The 16,042-nt window shown below is 27.1% G+C and overlaps 2 protein-coding genes across 3 annotated transcripts in view; one reads left to right on the top strand and one right to left on the bottom strand.

The window, feature by feature from the left end:
- LOC112691695 (ATP-dependent RNA helicase vasa-like) overlaps window positions 1-3,684 on the top strand; it is a 10,663-nt gene extending 6,979 nt beyond the window's left edge. For both annotated transcript variants that reach the window (XM_025566054.1, XM_025566053.1), the window contains exons 3-10: window positions 108-712; window positions 778-999; window positions 1,064-1,240; window positions 1,406-1,604; window positions 1,781-1,981; window positions 2,784-2,956; window positions 3,053-3,133; window positions 3,536-3,684. In XM_025566054.1, the coding sequence (XP_025421839.1) occupies window positions 108-712; window positions 778-999; window positions 1,064-1,240; window positions 1,406-1,604; window positions 1,781-1,981; window positions 2,784-2,956; window positions 3,053-3,130 (1,655 nt within the window). In that variant the 3' untranslated portion in view covers window positions 3,131-3,133; window positions 3,536-3,684. The remainder of the gene's footprint in view (window positions 1-107; window positions 713-777; window positions 1,000-1,063; window positions 1,241-1,405; window positions 1,605-1,780; window positions 1,982-2,783; window positions 2,957-3,052; window positions 3,134-3,535) is intronic.
- A 3,742-nt stretch (window positions 3,685-7,426) lies between these two features.
- LOC112691667 (tubulin beta chain-like) lies at window positions 7,427-9,355 on the bottom strand. The gene is made up of 5 exons (XM_025566013.1): window positions 9,298-9,355; window positions 9,031-9,139; window positions 8,728-8,923; window positions 8,449-8,608; window positions 7,427-8,239 (listed from the first exon to the last, which is right to left on the bottom strand). The coding sequence occupies exons 1-5, from the start codon at window positions 9,352-9,354 to the stop codon at window positions 7,427-7,429; spliced, it is 1,335 nt and encodes a 444-aa protein (XP_025421798.1). The 5' UTR covers window position 9,355.
- Between the last annotated feature and the right edge of the window lie 6,687 nt (window positions 9,356-16,042).

Genomic DNA, 16,042 nt, shown 5'->3' with positions numbered 1-16,042 from the left:
TCATGATATTGCTTCTGCTCAGTCAGGTCATGATATTGCTTCTGCTCAGTCAGGTCATGATATTGCTTCTGCTCAGTCAGGTCATGATATTGCTTCTGCTCAGTCAGATCATGATATTGCTTCTGCTCAATCAGATCATAATTTAACTGCAGTTAGTAGTTGGGATGACTATGGAGTAACTATCGTAACGGAAGATATGAACAGAAAATATAGCGATTGTGAAGATATGGATATATCTAAATCCAATGCCAATAATAGTTATAATAATATCTTACAAGATTCCTTGGGAAATGAAATAATAAATGATGATAATGCAAGTTCAGGTTATCAAAGCAATAATGATCATCGTAGCAGCCGACCCTATAAAAATGATGTGTATGCAAAAAGAATTGGTGATCGTTTAAGAAGTGCAAAGCCTAAGGTTCCACCTAAATCAACTTACATTCCTCCTGAGTTTGAGGAAAATTTTAGTTCAACTATAGAAGCTGGATCTAACTTTGAGAAATACGATAAAATAGAAGTTATAGCAAATGGAATCGATGTACCCCAAAAAATCTCTACGTTTCAAAGTTCTGGTCTGCGTGAAATTATTTTAAATAATCTGAAAAACTGCAATTACACTACACCAACGCCAATACAAAAATATGCTCTACCAATTATTATGAATGATAGAGATATGATAGCCAGTGCTCAGACTGGTTCTGGCAAAACTGTAAGTGTAAAATCCTGTTTATTTTTTTTATTATTTATAATATAAAATTTATTTTTATATTTCAGGCAGCTTATATTTTACCAATTTTAAATAAATTACTTGATGAACCTTCCAAATTAATTGTTGATGGTAAACATTGTGAACCACAAGTTCTCATTATGTCTCCTACAAGAGAACTTGCTATTCAGATATGTGAACTTGCAACTCGGTTGAGCCGAGATACTGGAATTAAATGTGAACTTCTTTATGGTGGTACTGCTACATATTATCAAAGAGAAAAAGTTTTGGTAAGATATATCGTAATCTTAATTTAAAATAAAATACATTTATTCAATATTATCTTGGTTTTAGAGAGGTGTTCATATTTTGGTTGCAACTCCTGGTCGTTTGATTGATTTTGTGAATCGTAGATTGATTACTTTCTTTTCGATACGATACTTTATACTAGATGAAGCTGATAGATTGTTAGATATGGGTTTTCAAGGTGATATTGAACAAATACTATGTCATCATACTATGGTTTTTACCGTAAGTACTGATATTTTTCCATATAATGGGTACCATCATTATTATACATACATATATAATATATATGTAATATCTACTATAATTGATATTAGTACTATAACTTGATAATTTAAATTTTCTTAAATAAGTAAGAATATTTTTTCATGTACTAAATGTTTATTTTAGGCCGAAAGAACAACTTTAATGTTTTCAGCAACTTTACCTGAGAATGTTCAATATATAGCAAAGGCATTTTTGAAACCAGATTACATATCAGTAGCAGTAGGAGATATTGGTGGTGCTTGCAAAGATGTTACACAGACTATTTTAGAAGTTAAAAAATTTGATAAAAGAAATGCATTATTATCTATTCTAAAAGAAACTGGTTAGTCAAAATTACTAACCATATCAGCTCTTTTTAAATCAATGATATTTTTAATAAGTGCTTAATATCTTATATGTAAATCTTTTATTTGATTTCATCCGAGAAGTATATTTTTAAATAGTTTAATTTTAATAAATGAATCATATTTATATATTAGTTCATTATTTTTGTTACAGACGATTGCCAAGGCACAATAGTGTTTGTAGAAGAGAAAAGACAAGCCGACTTTCTTGCAGCAATACTAAGTGAATATGATTATCCAACAACAAGTATACATGGAGATCGCCTACAACCACAACGAGAAATTGCCTTGAGAGATTTTAAACAAAAAAGAATGAAAATCTTAGTGGCTACCTCAGTTGCTTCTAGAGGACTAGGTATACTTTCAATGTATTTTATTATATAACCTCAATGAAATAATACTTAATCTACAATTGTTTTATAGAATTTTAAATTTACAATATTGTATCAATACTAGTGTAACTTTATATAGCATAATTATGATCATAACCTATGAGATAATTTTATTATTATTAACCGAGAAATTTATATGTGCATACTTAATAATTATAAAAAAAAAAATGTGTAATAAATAAACATGTAGTTTCGCATAGTATTTCATCGTAAATATAGATATATGCAAATTAAATATCTAAAGAAATTTATATTTCAATATATATATAGATATTTTTTTATTTTTGAAGAAATTATATTACTTGAGAACATAATTTTCTTGATAACTAGAACTATACTTATAATTAACAGTATTGAAAACTTCACATCTATAAATATTAACAAAGAATTATAATGATAACATGAGCTATTGTAAATATATTTAATCAATGAATATAATCTAACATATTCACTTAACTGATTAGATCATTATGAACCAATATACTTACATAATATATTTTATTATTTTTCATTTTATTTACCTTACAATTATATGGTTAATGAATATCAATTTAATTAAAAATATTTTGAAGTAAATTTAACAATTAGGGTTTTTTAAAAATATATTTAACTTGGATTATCCTCTATAATATATTAAGAGTACATACTTTGTACGTCTAATTATATCAATATTTTAAATTATTTTTCATATAGAAATTGTTTATGTATTTAATTTTATTTAACAAGTTATTATTACTTATATATATATTCAAAAATTTTAATTAGACATAACGGGTGTGAAAATGGTTGTGAATTATGATTTACCAAAAACTATTGAAGAATATGTACATCGAATTGGACGTACTGGAAGATTGGGCAATATTGGTAAAGCTATTTCATTTTATGATCCAGAAAAAGATTATCCAATAGCTTTCGATCTAGCAATTATTCTAAAACGGGTATAGTTATATTTCCATAATTATTTATTTAATAATTTAACATTAAGCTCCACTATATAATACAATTAATAATAATTATTTATGTTATTATTTCAGGCTGATCAAGAGGTTCCTACATTTTTATTCAAATTCCGTTCCAAAAATTATAAACCTATTAAGCCTAATATGTTTTGAAACGTATGTTAATCAGCATTTTATTTATTTTCTAATTAATTATTTCATAGTATCTACCCAAATCTATCAATGATTTGCTATCTATGTTTCTGATGTTAAAACATTCTTAACTCTGCAAAAATATTTAATGCAACTTTATTATATATTAATACATATTTAATATATAATCTATAACATATATAAGACTTATACTAAGACACTTAATTTATAAGAATTGAATTTTGGGTAATTGTAAAACTGTTCTACAACTTATTATTCTATATATATATGAGTATTGAAGTTCACGGGTATTTTTATTACACAGGCTTTAACCCTGTCTTGGATAAAAACATGGGTACCTGTGTAGTTCAATACACATATAATTGTGACCTCTAATATTTACTTAATTTGTGAAATATGTTTTAGGATGTTGAAATGAGATCCGGTCAAGACTTCAAGAAAGATCCAATAAATGCTTAAAAATAATTATAATTACTATAACTTAGATTATGTTTTCTGATCAATTCCTGATTAATTCCTATTTTATTATTAATGAAAGTGAATGAAAAAGGTTTTTTTTGTGTGTTTTTGTCTTCAATTATTGAATTTATATTACTTTATTGATTAATATCAAAATGGTGTTCAAATTTTTATTTATATTTTAGTTTTTGTAATTTCCAAATTATAATTTATAATTTTATCAGATACATTAAAAATTAGGTTGATAAATATACTATACATTTGTATCTTAAATATATCCAAAATAATGTATTTTTAATCAATTATTGATACATTGTATGTATCACTGTTATTTGCAATATAACTATTCACATAATTTGCTATATTTTACACCAATAATATTTTATTGAAAATTTAATTTGAATCATTATGTTTTATATAAGCGTTTTCCCTCACTCTGAGAGTAAAATAACAATTAAGTTATGCTGCTGAAGCATGTATTGATTTACTGCTTTAAATTTCATATTAAATTATTTATTGGATAATTATAAAAATCAATGCTCCTTTTATTTCTATTATATATTTAAACCTAACAATTTCTATTTTATATTATAGATGGTATTTAAATAAGTATGTAATCTGAATATAAATTAATATCCATATTTTTAATATATTTTATATAATGTATTTACTGTTTTATTTTCAAAGTACAATTAAATTTTTACTACATATTTTTTGTGTTAATGTACATGATTTTTTTCATCAAGATATCTATAACCAACTATCATTGTATTATTTTTTTAATTTAATTATGTGTTTCTATTTTTTTATGTGAAATATATAATAATTTACATTAAATGATATTTAAATTAAATTAAATGTCAATTTGTTGCATATTTTCAGGATTTTTACTGCATATCTTTTTGCATACATACCTACTATTGCACCAATCTGTAGGTAAACTACTGGTTATACACCACGTTTGATTTATAGTCTCTGCTTGAGTCTTTGTATTAGTCGTAAATAATCATGTGATTCAACACAGGTACCACCACCCACCATTCATCATCATAGGTGGTGCGATTGCTTTGCATTGTTTTCACAGATATGTATGGCGGGATTATTTCATCAGAAACAGTTAATTAAACTGGCTTTCAAATACACGTATGTTTTCTATTATGATAATGTGTCAATAGTTGTTTATCGAACTTTGAACTACGCTACTAAAAATTAAAAAAAGTCTCACGATTTAAAAATTTGTTGTGCCCCCTCGGCCACCCAAGTCTAAACACTTTTAACAATTATATATAGGAAGGATAGTAATATTTTTAATACGTGTAGAAACTAGGTATTAAGCACGATTGCATAATGGGATATCTAAACGTATTATACACATATCAAATAAATTCGTAAGACCAAGTAGGGGAGAGTGGTAAGTTGACGAATTCATTATAATTCTTAACAAATTATGACATCTTATTTCTCGATACCGAGGTTATTCTGATAAGAATTGAAAATTTTATCAATGTTTCTTCCTCAAATCACGTTTTGATAACATTTTTGGTTCATTTGAAGTAACGATTTCCCAAATACCAAAAGTATAATTACTAAATCGATTATACACTTTAGAAACTTCATGTTATTAACTATATTTTGAATATTTTTATGATAACTATCATAAACTGCATATTATGATGAATAATTAAAACGTTTAGAAAAATTTTTTGGGGCAAGATGACACGGGTATGTTGACGATGTCGTCAACTTACTTCTGTACATTAAATAAATCAAATTAAATCAATTTTATTTTGCCTATATCATATAGGTACTAAACTGTATTTTAATAATGATAATTTTGTAATTGTTAATAAGTTATTAACCTATTCAATTATGACTGATAGAAGTTCCTAAGAATTGGTATTTTTATAGGATTTTTAAGTTTTAAATATATTGTTTACCTAAATACATTTTAATTTGATTTTAGCATATAAATACTAAAATGTGAATTAATTATGTTCATAATCTATTTGTTATTACTTAAATATGAGTTATGACTGATAAAAGTTTCTAAGAATATATTTTTTGTTGTTTTGTTTGAGATCTTACTTTTTTCTAAAAATTCTAAACTGTTTAATTAATTAAGTTGTTAATTTTGAATTTTGAATAAAGATTATTGTATTATTTTGTGAAATTGAACTTTTATTGTGAATACAAATTGTATGAAACATTTTAATACAATTAAATAAATAAATAAATTATTTAAAAATAATTTAATTAAAAATAATATTCAATAATTTACCTTGAGTAATTTATTATAAAATATTTAATATTATCGTAAATTAAATATACACAGTGGCGTACATATAGAGGGGGTCCGGGTTCAAACCCCCTCCCTAAGGCCAAAAAAGAAAAATTGTTTTATTATTGATGACGTGTAATATATTCGTAATTTCATTATCACGCTTTGAACTTAAAATATAGAACTACACAAATATGATAATTAAATAATTATATTGATAGGTGTTTGAAAAATTTTGATAACTATGCTGTTTTTATATTCCAAAAACTATTAATTTAATGTAGGTAATATAAAAGTAAACTGTAAATTGGTAAAAAAGTTGTATAAAATAATATCTATTTATAGCAGTTATTTATCTTATTTATCTGTGCAACGAAAAAAAAAGATAACGATTATTTTTGTTAAAGCTCCCTCCCCCCCCAGAGCAAGATTGAATATACACCACTGAATATATAAAATATTTATTCTAAATTTAATTGATTTATCTATGTAATAATATACACAAGTCAACTTACCCCAAGTAAGGGATAAGATGTCGAATTCAGAATTTATTTTTGTAAAATTTATAAGTGATAAACCCATTAATATAAAAGCTTGAAATTATTACAGGTTATTATTCATATTTAAGATAATGCTTAAACAAAATTTCAAGATTTTCCGACTATGATTTAATAATGTAAATATTAATCAATCCTTAAGTTCGTCAACTTATCATACTCTCCACTATTATTAAAAAAAATAAATAGTTGACACAGACACTGATGTGTTAATCTCTGAAGAAAAAATAAGAAGTTACTTGGACGCTAACTAAAATTATTAAAAAATTGTGTAGATAATTGATTTCTAATCTTCTCAATGTAACACGTCTAATACATTCACTAGCCAAACCAAATTGAACATAATTTCCAAGTTTTCTTTGCGATACATTACATAAACGTAGGTAGATGTCTTTGTGTACAATTGAAATGGTTTTATAATGATTAAAAAAAGTTACACGGGAGATAATATTCTATAATATTAGTAATATTATATAGTTCAATGTACCCTTTAAGAAGTTTTTCTATAAATATTCGTTTTAATAATAAACATAATTTTAAAAATATATTAATTTGCTCAGACAATGTGCCCTACATTTTTACTTTTCATTAAGTATTTAAGTAATTAATTATCATAAACTGTTTAATTTGCAAATTTTAAATAAATAAAAAAAATTTCTCGTCAATTTGATGCATATATTCAGGATTTTTACTGCATATTGTATGGCACCTACATTACGATCATTTTTAGTGCATTAAAATCCATGATCTAATCATAATATTCCTAATTGGTATTTCTGTCGTGTGAACACGTCGTCACAATACCAAGCACAAGAATTATCTATTATCTTATACAGTCACATATTATAATGACTACCTTTAGAAAACTATTAATGATGTAATCTACGTTTTGGAGATATATTAAAACCATAAAATTATCGACTTTATTTTGTTATATGTCTATCATATCTACATCATTTGTTCACGTTCAAACGGAACTGATGGGAATCGCGGTGGTATTGTTCACGCTTCTGCATCCTCGTCTTCATCGCCTTCGCCTTCCTCCTCGACGGTCGCGTCCTGGTACTGCTGATACTCGGACACCAGGTCATTCATATTGGCGTCGGCCTCGGTGAACTCCATCTCGTCCATGCCCTCGCCGGTGTACCAGTGCAAGAACGCCTTGCGCCGGAACATGGACGTGAACTGCTCGGCCACGCGCTTGAACATCTCCTGGATGGCCGTGGTGTTGCCGATGAACGTGGCCGACATCTTCAGGCCGCGTGGTGGTATGTCGCACACGGCCGTCTTGGTGTTGTTCGGTATCCACTCGATGAAGTAACTGGAGTTCTTGGTCTGCACGTTAAGCATCTGCTCGTCCACCTCCTTCATTGACATGCGGCCGCGGAATATGCTGGCCGCGGTCAGGTACCGACCATGGCGCGGGTCGCACGCGGCCATCATGTTCTTCGCGTCAAACATCTGCTGCACCAGCTCTGGGACGGTGAGCGCGCGGTACTGCTGGCTGCCGCGGGACGTGAGCGGCGCAAACCCGGTGATGAAGAAGTGAAGCCGCGGGAACGGAACCATGTTTACGGCCAGCTTCCGCAGGTCCGTGTTCAGTTGCCCGGGGAACCTGAAGCACGTGGTCACGCCGCACATGGCCGCGGACACCAAGTGGTTCAGGTCACCGTACGTGGGCGTAGTGAGTTTCAGCGTCCGGAAGCATATGTCGTATAGCGCCTCGTTGTCGATGCAGAACGTTTCGTCCGTGTTCTCTACTAGCTGGTGCACGGACAACGTAGAGTTGTACGGTTCCACCACGGTGTCCGATACCTATAAGTCGAAAAGGAATTTAAAAAAACCGTTTACTATGTGTATCCTTTTCCGACGATCTTTCTAACGTCGTTACGTACATCGATCAATTAATTAATAATTAATAACACGCGCGCTATTGTGCGTATTGTATCGTTCGAACGATCTCGTTCAACAGAAAATCGTATGAACACTTCCCCCCCACATTAGAATAACCCGCGATTACGTACCTTTGGCGAAGGGACTATGCTGTACGTGGTCATGATGCGGTCTGGGTATTCTTCGCGAATTTTCGATATTATGAGCGTACCCATGCCGGAACCGGTCCCACCGCCCAGCGAGTGGGTCATTTGAAACCCTTGAAGACAATCGCAACTTTCCGCTTCTTTCCTGAAACCCGATACAGTTGATAATATGTTAATGAGAATCAAATTATTATTTTTTTTTTTTTTTTTTTACGAGCGATTTACTATGTCGAGAAGGTCGGTGATTAATTTGAAACAATTTACCTGACCACATCTAACACGGAATCCACCAATTCGGCACCCTCGGTGTAATGTCCTTTTGCCCAGTTATTGCCCGCGCCGGATTGCCCGAAAATAAAGTTGTCCGGCCGGAATATCTGACCGAATGGACCGGATCTCACGGAATCCATGGTGCCCGGTTCCAAGTCCACGAGGACCGCCCTGGGCACGTACTTGCCACCTAATATAATATTTTATTACGTCAAGAACAGTGAAGTTGTAACGAAACGTTAATTTTCCTCCCCGGATAAATTTATTATTAATTATTTTTTTTGTTTTGCGTTTTACCAAGTGCCTCGGAATAGTACACATTGATTCGTTCCAGTTGTAGATCTGAGTCTCCGTGGTATGAACCAGTTGGGTCAATACCGTGTTCGTCAGAGATGACCTCCCAAAACTGAAAACAATTGGAGGATTTCGTCGGTTGGTAATATTTTGTTACATTATGTACAGACGGTCAAAAATATAATTAAGGTAATATCTAATTGATGTGTGTGTATGAACATTAGATATTCGATATCCTACAAAAATATGTATATTTAAATTGTAGATTACTTTAGCACCGATCTGATTTCCGCATTGACCTGCTTGCAAATGACAAATTTCACGCATGATGAATGATTTAGTTCGTAAGCTTTAGATTGAATGAAGCAATGTTATATTGCACTGTAACATACGCTCGAATACTAAATCTGTGTAGAAATAAACAAATAACGATAGAAATCACTATATTTAAGGCCATTCTGGCCAATACTGTAATAGTTTGATTAAAACCTAATAAATTTATACAAATATTTCACTTCATTTAATTTTTTTAAACTCGATTTTTCATAAGAATACTAGGCTTTATTGTGAAAACTCTACTGGAGATCCAAGCTTACTAAAACGCAAGAAAAATTAAAAATTAGTATGCCTCGAAAGTAGAAGTACAATAAAAATAATCAAAGACTACGAAAATCAATAAATGCATATTAGTGTGAAAAAAATATAAAATAAATAATAAATTACAATAATAAGCAATTAATGAATATAATATTGAATAGAAATATAAGAATAATTTGTTATAGTGAATAAGTGTTTAACTTATAAAGATACCACCTGGAAAAATATTTATTAAATATACGTAGACGTATTTTGGTCAATTAATTAAATGTTTTGATAATAATTTAATTCATTTTATTGTGATAAATTCATATTGTTTTCGTGTAACTGTTTTTTTGAAACCAATATGTACTAAAAAATTGTTTTTCGCGTATCGGATGTTTACTCAATGAGATATATAGTTTGGTATATTATGTTTTTATATGAAATTACAGTTGGTTTTAAGAAGTGGTAGTCCTACGAGTGAGGGGTTGATGAATCACCCTCCCCTGTTCTTTATTATACCTATTACAATAAAAAACCTGATAATATATCTATGTAATATTTATTTCTTTGTTATTTTGTAATATTACAGGAAATAAATTTTGAAATTTAACAAACAATTTATATTTTTAAGCAGGGCCATATTCAGTGCAGGGTAAAAGGGCATGGGTCAGGAGCGCAGTTCTAAAAGAGGCACAAATTTCAACACTACCTATGCAATATTTTTCACGAAATATGAAAAATATTTAGTTAAAACAATTTCATTTGATAATGTCATAGATAAATTTGCCTCTATGAGAGCAAGAAAAGTACCATTGTAATATTGTAATAAATAAATTTAAAATCATCTAACACAATTGTAAAACAAAAACATTTGGAGAAAATGACATATTTTTATAATGTAATGATTGTTTTAATTATTTTAATTATTTATTTATATTATTTTTTTATTTTATTGTTTATATTTTAATTGTTTTTGATATTTTAAAGTAATACATATAGTTATTAAAGTTTATTAGTAATTATTATCTTGTGTACTATGTTTTTATACATGATTTATATATATATCTCAAATGATATTTTGTACAAAAATTCAACTTTCCCATTGGGGGGAGGGGGACGCAATTATAGTGATTCGCTAGGGGCGCCATCAGACCTCAATATGGTTCTGTTTTTAAGAATTGTATTTGATGTGAAAAATATTTCCCTCCCGCCTTGGAATTTGTTAATGCAATAACTGGTTTTAAGTATAAATGATTGTTATTTTTAACGTTAAAATCATAGTCATACTCAGGGATGGCGTGAGGGGGTGGGCAATACGGATAGTTGCCCAAGGCCCCACGCCTTAAATTATAATTGAGGCCTTGCGGTTCTGATTTAACTGAACTTAATATATTTTATTAATATAAATTATAAGACCCAACATTTATTTTTCCCAGGGCCTCGCAAACTCTAGCATCGTCACTGGTCATATTCGTATAAATATATAATGTTTTGATACAACTTTTCCAATTATGATGTTGAAAAATATATTGTTATTCGACTCAGAACTCTTAAAGATGAATGACAGTAAATTATAGTCCAGCCAAACGATTACACGAAAATATACAATAATAGAAAACTAATAACTAAATCTCATTATTTAAGCCTTTTTGGCCAATACTAATAAATATTTAAGTAAAAACGTGTAATTCATGTTATAACATTAATTAACGACTTTTTCTAATAATCGTATAAGGTTCAAAACAATACATTTGTACAAATTATATTTAAGTATTTAGTTGAAACAATTTACAACGATACAACAGAGAGGTCAGTGAAACATAACACAAGCAATCTCATAATAGTTTTATTTAAACGTTTATCAAAGATCACTATTCAAAAACGACAACGCAAAAGTACAAATTTATTAACGAACAATGACAAATTAAGAAGATTGACAAATTTCAAGATATGCATTAAAAAAAAAAAAAAGGATGTTTTAAGAATAAACAACAAAATATTAAATAAATTAGAGTAAATAATTATTTTAGAGTATCCTCTTAATTATAATAATATTTTTAATTTTAAAATTATTTTTTTTTCTTTATTTTTATGTCTAATACTCTAAAAAATTTCTATTGAGTGTACAATATGTACATCATTTAATAATAATATGCACATTTAATAATACGTACATGTTACAAGACGGCATACAAATTGCAAACGTTATCGATCATGAAGTTAAGCCACTAATAAAATACATATAGCTGTCATAACACAGATAATATTTAATTAAATGATAAACGTATGTATATTATCGTATCGAAATGTATATATAGTATATGTATGAAGTATATAAAATAAATTACCACAGATAACATTTTAATGTATCTTATCGGTTTCATCACAGATTGTATAATGCTGAATTTTTTTGGCCGCAGTTTACATATCGATTTACAGAAAAAGATACAGTTTACCATCTCCCGTATTTTAATATACCAGGCAACACAGAACGAAAAACATCAGTAAAATCATTGATTGAATAGATCTATTCTATAATCAATGGTAAAATTAATAAAATTACCAATTAAATTAACAAACTAATAGTTAGTATAGAGCCAACAGGGAGGTTTGTTGATTTGGGAATTAAAATCTTGTTAATTCATACTTCAACCATATTGTCCACATTACATTGTTGGCTTACTAAACTATCCGATTAATTCAATAAAGTTGCTTGTTCATTTGTTGACTTTGTTATTATAGATTAACAAAAAGTTTTGTTAATTTTGTAAGTTTCCCGATTAATTCAACAAATTTGCTTTTTAATTATTAGTGTTTCAATAATGTTGGGATTTTTATATTAACAATCAATTTTGTTAAATATATACAACTACCTATCAGATTTATAAAAACTGAATTGCTAAAACAATTAGAATATATTGTTAAATCAAAGCTGTCTAAATATTAAAGGTGGCTTGACCCAAGGGCGTCCATAGGAAAATTTTCAAGGGGGTGGGACAACATTTTAATTTATCAATCTATTCATAAATAAGAATGACCCACGATATAGGAAGGGGTTTACAATTTTACATTATACTATTACATTATATATATTAAACTGGAAGACTAAAAAATATAATTATTTAACCAATTTACCATAAAAGTAATTGATTGAAATTTTTATTTAATTAATAATATAAATTGGACACTTAAAACATTAGTTATATTTATTAAAATACAAATATTATATAATTATATTATAATAATGTATAATATTATATAACATTACAAATATTATATAAATACTATGGTTGTATGCACACACACATATACATACCCTATTTCTGAAAATACACAATATTTTAAGAATTGATAATCATCCATAGAATAGAAACGAAAAAGCGTATTGTTATTTATAGCTGATAACCTGATTTTCCAAACTAAATAAATATATTTTTCATAAACAAATTATAGATTTTTATATATTAAATTAAATTTTTAAATTTTATTCAAATAAATATTTTCTGATCATAGTAAACAATTTTCCAAGATTTTTAACATTTTCCAGGGGAGGGAAATGTCCCTCCCTTGTCCCCCCCCATATGGCGTCCTTGACTTGACCACAGATGACCCACATTGATTTAAATATACATAAATATTTAATTTGACATATAGGTTATGCTGAATAACATCTTATTAATAATTTGGTTAATAGGATTTAGATTTAAAATAATAAATAAACAAATATAAATTCAATTATACAAATTAATTATTAAATATTAAGTACCTATTACATTTTGTAAACAATTTTTTAGTTAAATATTAATAAAAACAAAACACAAATTAATTAATGATGGTAAAAAATATTTTTATTTTATACATTGTAAAAAATTAAATTATTTTAATTATTCAGATATAATTTGTTTAATCAAAGAACTTAGCTTGTCTGACTTTAATTTTATGTTATAAAAAAACGTTGAAGAAATAATCAAACATTCAGTGATTCTGTTAGATATTAAATACATGATACATTATGGTGCAGATATCTAATGCTTTAGTTAATAGGTCTATGTTTAAATGTTGGATCATTTCATCCCTGGTTATATATATTAGTGCTTCTACATTTACACATTCGGCTAAAAGTAAATTAAAATATTTTAATACATTATAGTGGTAAGTCCTATTTCTGTAAGATTTGCTAATAACTATCATAGAAATTTAATTAAAATATGTACAATTATAAATTTCAATTCTTTTTTAGGATTGATTTAAGGAATTTCATATTGATTAGTAGGAATATAATTTAATATAAGTATGTAGATATTTACTATTTTCATATTAATTTATATTTTCGAAAAATTATTTAATGCAAGCATAAAATTTCAGGCCATTTAAATTATAACTTACCCAGACAAGTTTGTATTAATTAAATAATAAATAACCTAACTTTCGTCCATCTAGAAGTTCTTTCAGTTTATTTTTTTCTTTAAATGAAATAACAGTACAATTGCTTTCTAAAACACATTCTTGATTGCAATCATCGACTTGATTATTCGAAGGTACGAGTATATTATGCTAGATATCAGGAGAATTTGAGTTTTGAAGTTCAGTATACTGTGTATACGTGTCATTATAAGGTTCCATACCACTTAAAAACGTTTCAAATAAATTATTTCCACTATTCATTTCAAACTATTAATAAATATATATACAATATTTTTATTGATATATATTTATTATTTATGTATTACAAATTATTACACAATATTATTTAAGGTACCTATATTATAAAAATTAAGCCTATGTATACAATATTATTTAATATACACAATGATATGAACCAATATTTATATAAAATCAGAATTTTAAGTTTGGTTTAATTATACACAAAGATGATATTGTTTAGTAGTACCATTGATCAATGGTAGTACTCTTTAATTCGAATCATTAATTTCCCATCAGGAATTTGATGAAGATTAATTGGTACATCATTGAACTGTTCAATATTTATTAAACTTTTAGCAATTATAGACTTCTTTTTTATCAACTTTATATGCTTTAAAGTATAAATTATAAGAAACTAATTGAATTTGATGCACAGTAAATAATACTATATTATTTTGTAAAACAATAATTTCAAGAATTTCGTACAACAGGCTTCATTTATAAAATCAGTAACATAATTACCTATTTTATAATATGTGCCCTTAAAATTAATCTTTGAGTAACTGCTGAAAAAATTAGATGATATATTGAGAGTATTAAAAAAAAATTTATTATGTTTAGAACTTTTAATATTTTTCATAGCCACAACTATCAATTATTTAAGATATGTTCAGTCTTACAATATTTAAAGGAATCTAAAATTGATGAAATAACTGTAGAAAATTTAGATAAAATCAATGGGTTTTTAATTTCATTTTTAATCATATTTTTCAATAAGGAAATGATGGGTTTTATGAGTTTTACTTCTATATCATCTTTAATATTAAGCACATCACTTCTACAAAAATCGTTATTATTATGTAAGTTAAGACAAAGTTGTGTAGCTAACTAATGAAACTGTTAAATAATTTCATTAAAATAAAATACATTTTCATTAGGTATTTGAGGTACCTACCTATTTGGTCAAATGTATTATTTACTATATCTACATCATCATGTGTATTGACATTATGTTTTAAATGAGAATTGACTTATAATACTATATTATACTATATTATATACTATTTTATTATAATACTCTGAATTACTACCTACATTGTATTATTTCATTATTTTCTAATGCATCAGTATGTTTAAACAGAACATGTTTTTTAAAACTACTTAAAGTTTGAAATTATAAGGATATATATTATTTTATAATGAACAACAAGAGATGCTAATATGTGTATTTGTTTTTCACAAATAAAATAAAGCATAATTATAGTGTGTTAAAACCTAAAAAGCAAAATGTATATTATCAGTATAATTTTTATTCTGTATTTAATAATAATTGAATACAATTAAAAACAACAACTAATATGCTTGTAATATTTAAATTACTTACTAGACTGTCTAATCTACTGTTTTTAAAATTAATTATAACATAAGTAGATGTACTGTATTCTGTTGACAGACGAGAGATGAGTTCATAACATGATAAAAATAAATACTTAAGAATTTAAGACAATTTTTGTATTAATATAAAAATATTTAAAAATTAAAAAAATATATTATTAAATCAAAGAAAAATCTTATCACGATTAACAATACTTCCTCATATTTCTTCATAAACTCTTGAATATAAAAATAATATTGGTAACTATTTTTCATGATCATATTGTGATTGTAAAATTAACAAAATATTAAATATTTTATTAAACGCTTCATATTAATTCAACAAGCTATTAGTGAAATCAATATAATTATTGTTAAAGAAGTACCTTCTCCATGATCAAATTTTGATGTGGTG

The sequence above is a fragment of the Sipha flava genome, unplaced genomic scaffold, assembly GCF_003268045.1.
Source record: "Sipha flava isolate LNK unplaced genomic scaffold, YSA_version1 65_pilon_pilon, whole genome shotgun sequence".
Classification (NCBI taxonomy): domain Eukaryota; kingdom Metazoa; phylum Arthropoda; class Insecta; order Hemiptera; family Aphididae; genus Sipha; species Sipha flava.
This window is presented reverse-complemented; position numbering and strand designations above follow the sequence as displayed.